Source organism: Eurytemora carolleeae, unplaced genomic scaffold, assembly GCF_000591075.1.
Source record: "Eurytemora carolleeae unplaced genomic scaffold, Eaff_2.0 scaffold1230, whole genome shotgun sequence".
Taxonomy (NCBI): domain Eukaryota; kingdom Metazoa; phylum Arthropoda; class Copepoda; order Calanoida; family Temoridae; genus Eurytemora; species Eurytemora carolleeae.
Genome location: NW_019397149.1, coordinates 12,971 through 22,626, shown reverse-complemented (window position 1 = coordinate 22,626; position 9,656 = coordinate 12,971). Strand labels below are relative to the sequence as shown.

General features: G+C 32.2%; 1 protein-coding gene across 1 annotated transcript in view; it reads right to left on the bottom strand.

Annotated features, from left to right (window-relative positions):
* LOC111712347 (transcription factor Sox-7) overlaps window positions 1-6,958 on the bottom strand; it is a 17,361-nt gene extending 10,403 nt beyond the window's left edge. The window contains exons 1-2 of the mRNA XM_023486928.1: window positions 6,702-6,958; window positions 5,588-5,673 (exon numbers count right to left, since the gene is read on the bottom strand). Of these exons, the coding sequence (XP_023342696.1) occupies window positions 5,588-5,671 (84 nt within the window). The 5' untranslated portion in view covers window positions 5,672-5,673; window positions 6,702-6,958. The remainder of the gene's footprint in view (window positions 1-5,587; window positions 5,674-6,701) is intronic.
* Window positions 6,959-9,656: the final 2,698 nt, after the last annotated feature.

Below are 9,656 nucleotides of genomic sequence, written 5' to 3'. Positions count from 1 at the left end.
ATAAAGAATGAGGAAGTAGAATGAATAAAGGGATAAAGTATGAGGAAGTAGAATGAATAAAGGGATAAAGAATGAGGAAGTAGAATGAATAAAGGGATAAAGTATGAGGAAGTAGAATGAATAAAGGGATAAAGTATGAGGAAGTAGAATGAATAAAGGGATAAAGTTTGAGCAAAGGATGAATTAAGGATGTAGTATAAGAAGATAGGAAGGATGAAGGACAAGTATAATGAGCTAGGACGAACGAAGGATGAACTATGAGAAGTTAGGACGGATGATGGAAGAGGTATAAGAAGTTAGGACGAATGAAGGATGAACTATGAGAAGTTAGAACGGATTAAGGATGAGAACTGAAACATGATACTCTCTGCAAGATGGAATGTATAGAGCAGGGTATAAAAGAGAGCATGAGAGATAATAAATAAGAAGATCTGATGAACCCTAACCCCCCCCCCCTTCCTCAATCTCCCCTCCCTCCACTCTCCCTCCCTTGGATATTTGAATATTTGAATTTTAAGATGTCTCGGTTTGAAAGTAAGTGGTTGAGTAAGATCTTCATGTTTTGTGAAGCTCCCCCCAATCATCTACCATTACTATATTACACAGGTTAAAAGGGGAACTATACATACATACATACACCCTGATATGCAGACAAACGGACAATATACATACATATATATATATAATCAATCATTTAAATCTTACAATGTGTTATTTATTCTATTTAGCCAGTCATCTATTCATGTATTTATTGTTTTGACTTTCTATGTCTAAATTAAAGAAACTGTAGAACTAATTTCAAGTTACCCTCTAATTAAATAGTTGCATGTCCTATGCACAACTTTACCCTTTAACCCTTCGTCTGAGGAAAAATGACGGAAGATGGTCAATTGTAAATCCTTTTTTTTTTATAGCAAAAGGGTTAAATTGGACACTCTTATCTATCGGACTTGCAAATCTGTAAATGGAGAGTAACTTTGATGTTACGTCGATTAAATTTTATTATTTTTACCTTTTTGTTTAGGAGGTTCACGATTTCTACGGAATGGAAGTTGGCTCCTCGTACCCTATTAGAATCAGTTTCAGGCTAAACCCACCTCCTAGTGATGTAAGTACAATTTTAACCCTTTTTAGAAATAAAAAAAAACTGTCGATTTTTTTTAGTAAATAAAGTTCAAACGTTAAAAGAGTTTCATTTGGTGAATCAAATTTTTGTTATCGAAAAGGATCTTAAAAATGTACACTTCTGGCTCATGTAGTATACATTAAATATACAAACTAAATATAAACTCTTGATGCATTTCTTCACGAGATCCAAGCTNCCCTCCCAATCTAAGTTCCGTTATAGTACCTAGTTAGTAACTAATAATACTAAAAGGTTTCGTGATTTTTATCCTTTCCATTTACTCACAAAATATTGATTTAAACCTCCAAATATCACAGAAACAAATTTCAAGAACTAAAAAGGTTTAAGGACGACCGATATAAAGAAATTGAGTTTTTGCCACACACTCTGATTTTCTAATCTCTATATCTTTGCAACCACAATGTTGTATACATAAGATATTTTAAACTATGAATTCTGTTTTAGTTTGATATATCAAAGGTCTACACCAACATGTTGCAAAGATATAGAGATTATAAATTTCGAGTTTGTAGCAAAGACTCAATTCCTTTTCAAAGCTTTAACATTTAACATATTTTGTGGTAGGATCTTACATGAACATGAAAGAAACTGAACAGTGAACACTCACCTCAAAATTTTCAATTATATGTCTTTGGACGAACTTGGACATTTTTATTGTTTCGTATAATTTACGATTTATAGTTTACGACATCAGTATTAGAAATTTAGTGCACGAGGAGAGTAATCAATTACTTTTTTCTAAATATTGCTATTTTTGCTTCTGCTCTTTCGGATAATGGATATATTTACATCCATATAAGAGAAGTTTTTATGCTTTTTTTAAAGAGAATTCTCAGATACTTTCGATGATTTAAAACATTCCAACCATTTTTGTCTTGAAGTCCTGCTTAAATGCCATGATTTTTCTACTTAAAGCGTGCTAGGAATTTAAATACCTATTCTTTATTCTCGCTTATTTCTATGAACGCATTAAAATGGCCGAGTTTTCTTGGTTTTTTTACTGTGTGGTATATTATTATGGAGAGTCCCTTCCTTCTACCCCCCTCATTCCATCCATCTTGTACCTTCCCTCCCTCTTTTTTTTCAGACGATAATGAATATATTTACAATGAACAGCAATAAAAGTTTTAAGAACCATAAAATTTTTAGAATTAATTAGTGTACGCATTAATATATGGAGAATATATCAAAAACCATAAAGGCAGTTTAACTGAAAAAGACAAGAACCCTTGACTAAATGCATTGTATACATAATGTCCCTTTGTTTCATAATAAAGTCCCAAGAGCTATAAATACCCTTTCGTATTTCACAATATAAGTTTGGTGCTTTGGGTTAAAGAACTAAATGTATAACAACTACTGAAGTAAAGTTTGTCTATGTCATGCTTTTAATTTTGTGGGTTCGCCCCCCTCGCTCCGCACTTCTATTATCACTCCGTACCATGATTTATTTTGACAAGGTTTACAACGTCAAATTACAGGGTAAATACTCAGGGTTTGATGGGATATCTTCTCCTGGGTGATCCTTATATTGAAAACTTCTCCAGGTAGGAATTTAAACAGGAGATTTTAGACAAGAATATCATGCGTTCTCCGGATAGGACGATTAGGACAGTTCTCTAAGTTAAGCATTGCTAAACTCAATTTTTTAACGTAAAGGTTCTGTAAGTAGAATTGTTTAGCATGGTTCTCTAGGTAGAATGTTTAGCATGGTTCTTTAGGCAAAAGGTTAAACAGATTTCTCTAGGTAGGATGTGTAACATGGTTCTCAACGTAGGATGTTCAACATGGTTCTCTAGGTAGGAGGTTAAACATGGCTCTCTAGGTAACATGCTTAACTGGTTCTCTAGGTAGAATTTTTACTATGGTTCCCTAGGTAGGATGTTTAACATGGTTCTCTAGGTAGAATGTTCAACATGGTTCTCTAGGTAGAATGTTCAACATGGTTATCTAGGTAGAATGTTCAACATGGTTCTCTAGGTAGAATGTTCAACATGGTTCTCTAGGTAGAATGTTCAACATGGTTCTCTAGGTAGAATGTTTACCATGGTTCTCTAGGTAGGATGTTTAACATGGTTCTCTAGGTAAGATGTTTAACATGGTTCTCTAGGTAGGATGTTTAACATGGTTCGTTAGGTAGGATGTTTAGCAGGGTTCTCTAAGTAGGAGGTTCAACATGAATCTCTAGGTAGAATGTTTAACTGGGTTCAAAGAACGGATCCAATTTATAGGGTTTAAACCTCCTGTAAGTACCTCATCGGCAATTATCCTTATTAAGATTAGAACCAAATTGAACTTTATCTCAGAATGGACGTCACGGGGAAGATTGTTGTGGTAAATACATAAAGATGTAGGATAGGGTATAGGAGGGAGGGGGGGAGATGGGAAAGAAGGAGAAGGGGGTTGAATGGGGAGGGAAAAGAATCAAACACAAAATTAGAAGCAGTTCTGAAGAGAAATGATGGAAAGAGCGAAGAGGGGTTTGAGCTTAACAGGAAATTTTCAGGGTGGAGGAGATGGGAGGGAGGCGGGATAAAGGAAACAGAGAAACAGGGGGGGGGGGGGGGTATCAAAGAAATAATGTATTGAGGAAGGAGGGGAAAAGAAAATCTTTTTCGATTTAAACTTTGTGCTCTGCTCTAGAAAATGAAGCTAAATTGATTTAAAGGATTTAACATTTTGTAAGAATAAAAAGTTAAATATAAAATACATAGCTTAGACATAGACAGATAGAAGACAATTTAGGAAGACACAAGCACATACAAATATACAAAAAGATAAATAGATAGATAGAGGTAAACAGACAAATAAGAAATACAGATAAAAGAATAGACAGACATAAAGCTAGATAGCTTTATAAATAGATAGATAGTTTTCGGTTGCAAAGCAAAGGTAATATTCTTAAACCTGATAATTATAATCACATAATCTCAACACAGATAATTATATTCGCATTCAATCACAGAGTAATAACTTAGGAGACTACACACAGATAATGGAGGAAGGGGGGGGGGGGGAAATAACATTCATCATTGTACATCTTGATTAATCTTAGTACAGTACAGTACACCCGGCCTTTTTATTTATGTACGGTTTAAAGCTCTAGTTTACGACGTATCTGTAAAAATGTATTTACTATTTAGCAAGGTGGTTTAAAAGAAAATAAACTATTTCCAAATTAGAACTGGAACTTTTTAATGGAATTTTTTACCGATCTTTTTTGAATTTTTAGGGAAAGAAGTAGGGGAACGAGGAAACGGAAAAGGGGGAGATTGGGGAGAAGAAGGAGAAGCAGGAGAAGTAGGAAAAGAAGGAGAAGGAGGAGATGGTAGAGAAAGAGGAGAAGAAGGAGAAGGAAGAGAAGGAGAACAGTAGAAGCAGAAGAAGGAGGGTGAGAGAGGAGAAGGGGAAGGAGAAGGAGAAGAAGGAGGAGAAGAAGGAGAAGAAGGAGGAGAAGGAGAAGGAGGAGAAGGAGGAGAAGGAGGAGAAGGAGAAGGAGGATAAGGAGGATAATGGAGGAGAAGGAGGATAATGGAGGAGAAGGAGGAGGAGGAGAAGGAGGAGAATAAAATAAAGAAGAAGGAGAAGAAGAAAGAGAAAAGAAAATCAAAGTAGAAAAATTAGAACAAGTTTTAAAAGAACGTAAAAACTAAAAACTATTGATGCCGTAACCGACTGTACAGAGTGTCCCACATCATATTGGATCGTGTGTCTAAATTACGATTTTTGTGACTAATCGGAAAAGCTAAAAAGAAAGAATCATTTTTAAAAATTGTAGAAAGCTTATCTAAAAATGCGATGAAAATGCTAGGTTTTTCCAGCAATATAATATGGAACGCTCTGTAGGACAACAATTGAAGAACTACGAGGTTGCGTGAAGATTTAAGAAAGGAAACTACAGGGTGTCCCACGAAACATGACAGTAGCAAGACGACTTGAATATCGTCTTGATTTTTTATATAATTTGCTGTATATTGTCAACCTAAATTTAGAAGTAAAATTCTAGAGATAATAATCACAACATACCTCTAGCCCTGGCATTTCCAAAATGTGATCTGCCTTTTTTGTGCTTTCAATTAATTGCCCGAGATATGAAGAATTTCGTTAAGATTTCGACAATTTTGGTTTTATTTAACAAAATGGAAAGCTGAACAAAGTTTTTAATATCTCCCGTAATATTGAAAGCGCAAAAAAAAGACAGAACTCATTTTGGAAAATAAGCATATTATGTGGTAATTGTTTCAAAAATCATACATGTTAAAGTATGAATGTCACAAATAAATTCAAATATAAAAGACGACGTCTTGCTACCGTCATGTTTCGTGAGACATCCTGTAAAATATCAAGAGAGAAGAATTAATTTCCAACCATTCAACTTTTAGAATAGAATTGTTGAATAATGATAACTATTCCTGGGTAAATGAAACTAATCGGACCCACCTGTGTTGCATCTGAGTACGGAGTTTTAGATAAAGGATCAACATGCATAGATCGTAGGATCTCACGGGGGGTTAAACTCAACATTTCTAACCAAACATTATCATTTTATTATTATGCTATTATTTTCATCACTTTTATCGTTTTAATCATTACTATCATTTTAATTATTATCATTCTTATCATCATTATCGTTAATATTATTACTATCATTATTATCATTTTTATTATTATTGTTATTTTTATTATAATTATTATTATTATTATTGTTATTATTGTTATTATCATTATTATTTTTGTTATGATTACTGTTAATATTTTCATTATTACTATTATTATTAATATTGTTATCATTATTATTATTGCTTTATCGTGGTTATTTTCTTATCATCATTATCATCATTACTGTTTTTACTTATATTTCATTTATATATAAAATCTTTTATCATTTTGATCATTAAAGTTATTATTATTATTATTATTATGACTATTACGATTATCATCATTATTTTATTATTGTTTTTATATTATTATGTTATTAAAATCCTTATAATTATCATTCTTATCATTAATATTAATTATAGGCATTTTTTTATCATTATCATAATTATTTTTACTATAAATATAAATGTTTTTTTTTCATATTTTCTCCAGAAACTTTGTTTTGTTTGGTATTTTTGAATCTGCCTATTCAATACTTCTATCAATTAATTATTATTTTATGCATAATACTATAAACGTGCTTCAAAACTGACATCATTCAAAATCTTTTTTTTAAATGTCTCAAATGTTTTTTTTGATTTATTTCTAGAATTTTCTTTGAAAAAATTTAATTTTTCAAATCCATCTACATCGTTTAAGTTGTTAAAATACATTTTTTAAAATTGCATTTTTTGTCCTTGAAATTTTTAAATATTTAATGCATTGAATTATAAATTTCTAAAGTTTTTGTTTCCCCAATATAGATATCTAAATTTAATTTTGTTTGCACGATTTTGTTATTTAAAAATTAATTACTCAATAACCAAAAAGATAAAACATTCGTTACAAACAAATATGGCAATTCATTTTGCTCAGGGCTTAACAAAAAATGTCGAAAATAAATATAATGTTTTCCCTAGTGTGTAGTGATGTCAGTGTTATATTGGAAAAATCATGGTTTTTATATTTTTAGTTGAGCGGAGAGGAGCCAACACCGCTCTCTCAGCTGTCTACTCACAAACTAAACCCGTCTCTTTACTCCGATATACACTCATTCAAGCCCGCCGTAGCCAGGCAGTCAATTTCAAGCAGTTTCACGGCGCATCCACATGCACTTTCCTGCATCTGCATTTAGATATTAACCACGTGTGAGTGTCTGCTTGTCCGATTATTGGCGTGTGTACCCTGTACAGTTTACGAAAATATATAGTTTGTAACATTTGTTGTTGCCAGTTTCGAGGATTTTGGGAATTTGACAAATTTACAGGACATAGCCTCGGAATGTTCTAAAGACAAATTCTTGAAAATTATCGCGAAATTCTCATTACCGGCCAGTGAGGTTTCAAACTAAATTCTAAAAACAAGAAAATTAAAATTAATCTTTTAGAATTTTTTGTTCTATCTTCAGCATTTTATAAACTTTATCAAATATAAGATCATAGTAACAACAAATTATTTTATAAAAATTTGTATTTTTTGCATTATCACTGCCATCCCCCCCCCTCCATGTTTCCACCTCTGTGGGTTGATGGCATATTTCCCTTCCAAAACATTTGAATAAATATGTGAATTTTCGAAATGTCTAGAGATATTGGCCGCAATGGCTGCCACAAATCTGAGATAAATTTTAAATGTTTGGTTTCACACACTTGAGAAGGAATCCCCCCCTCCCCCTTCCCCCCTCCCAACCCTCATTATTCTTGCTAAAAGACGAAATCAGTTTCCTTAGAATTAACCCTTAATAATGTTGGGGAGGGGGGGGGGGTGGTTAGTTTTTGAAAGACGGTGTTCTAAGAATTAAACAGTTTTTAATAGATTTCGATTTAAAGGAAATGAGTATTTGCAACAAAATCTGACTTTCTAATTCTTATAGCTTGACAACCCATTTTCCTAGACCTTTGATATTTCAAACTATTAATTCTGTTAGATCAAATAGTCCAAGTTTGAAATATCAAAGGTTTACACCATCAGGTTGCGAAGCTATAAGGGGTTAGAAAATTGAGTTTGTTCCAAAATCTCAATTCCTTTCTTCGATAATAGCAATCATAATTTAAAGGCACTTGTTAAATTGATAAAAAAAAGGTTGAAAAGGGATTGAAAAGGGGTTGAAAAGGGGTTGAAAAGGGGTTGAAAATGGTCGAAAAATGTTGAACCTTTAAATGATCAATAATATTGAGAGATAGCATCGTGAAACACTGCGGTCTCTCAACATTTTTAAATCAAAGTTTTTTTATTAATCCTAAAGTTTTATGTTCACGCACATACTAACTGTACGAAAGCATTAAAATGAAAAGTGTGTATATATGCATGTAAATGTATGAAGTAAGGCAGATTAAAAAGCCCTAAATGTACCTGAATGAAGTATTTAAAAGTTTTGCATGTTATAAAAAAATTAAAATTAATAGCTGTCTAGACACTATCATTTAAACAAGCAAAGTTTAACTGGATATATTCAAAATATATAAATATTTTCAGAATGGTTTTGAATTAATGGAAAACTTTTCCAATCTAATAAATCAGCTGAGACCTAGCTGTAAACATAATTTCAAGTAACCCTTAATTGATAGATTGGAATTTTCCGATTTACAAAGGTACCTTTGAAACTTTTTATCATATCCATGTTTATTTTAAATAAACTATTTATTTTTATTCATGGATTTTCTGCTAAAGTTACTTGCTGCAGAAACAACGAAGAAATTATCAGATTTAAAAGCCAACAACAACATTCCATATTTATTGATCAGATTAGGGTTTCAAGGATACCGTTGTAAATCTGGCATACCTCTTTTTTTTAAATTACAGCAACTTTCCCTTTAAAAAAAACTAAGTTTAACTTACCGTTCTAAGAATAGATTCGATACTTCCGGTACAAATTTACAATTTTTTAGAAGGTTTTCTTTTAAAAAATTCCCGGTTTGTTTCTTAGATTTTGTAAATTTTAGATTTAGTTATCAAACATGTTTTAACCTGTTTCAAAATTTACCTTTTCTTAAACTAGCTTTGAATTAATAAACGGAAGGAATAAAAAAAGCTCTCTATAGAAAATGAAAGACAAAAAAAATGGAAAAGAGGGGAAAAATGTCAATTAAACAATAAAGGAGAAGAAAATAATTTTATGAAAGGGATTGTTTAGTTTTTCATTTAGGGGAGTGTGTGAGCCCGGCCGTTAGATGTAGTGTAGCGTTGCTGTGCGCCAGTCATCTGTAGAGTACGGTGCACAACGGTACAATATTTTACCGCTTTTTAACCAACATCACCAACCTATGATCCCCCCAACAGGAGGTTATGTTACTTAACGTCCCTTGGAACAGTTATGTAAAATAACCACCCACTCTGCGAAGTTTTCAGGAAAAAATTCGCGCATTTTCATCTCAAAAGACGATAAAATTGTGTACATTTACTTTTTCGGGAAATTAAAAATTTTACCTAACCACGGGTTCCCTTGGTAAATATAAAAATTAAATCAAAAGCAAAAAAGAAACTGATTATCGATTTTAGAATCTCAGGGCAATCCAATCTCGGAGACCTTAGATATTTCAAACTATGAATTCTCTTGGATTAAATAATCCAAGTTTGAAATCAATATGGTTATACACCATCAGGTTGAAAAGATATAGGGATTGGAAAATTTGAGGTTGTCGCAATAACCTTCCTCTCTAAACAGGCAAGATTAAAAAAGACAAATTGGCCGATCGAACAAATGAAAAATAAAACATGAGAACTACAGATGAGAAAAGAATTGTAAGCAAGAGAGGTTCCGTGAGTTTCCATATTTTACATCCAGACTTTTCGGGGCTTGTTTAATTTATTCTTTATGTTAAGATTAAATATGACGAAATAATTAAGAAGCATAAATCTTTTTTAATTAATT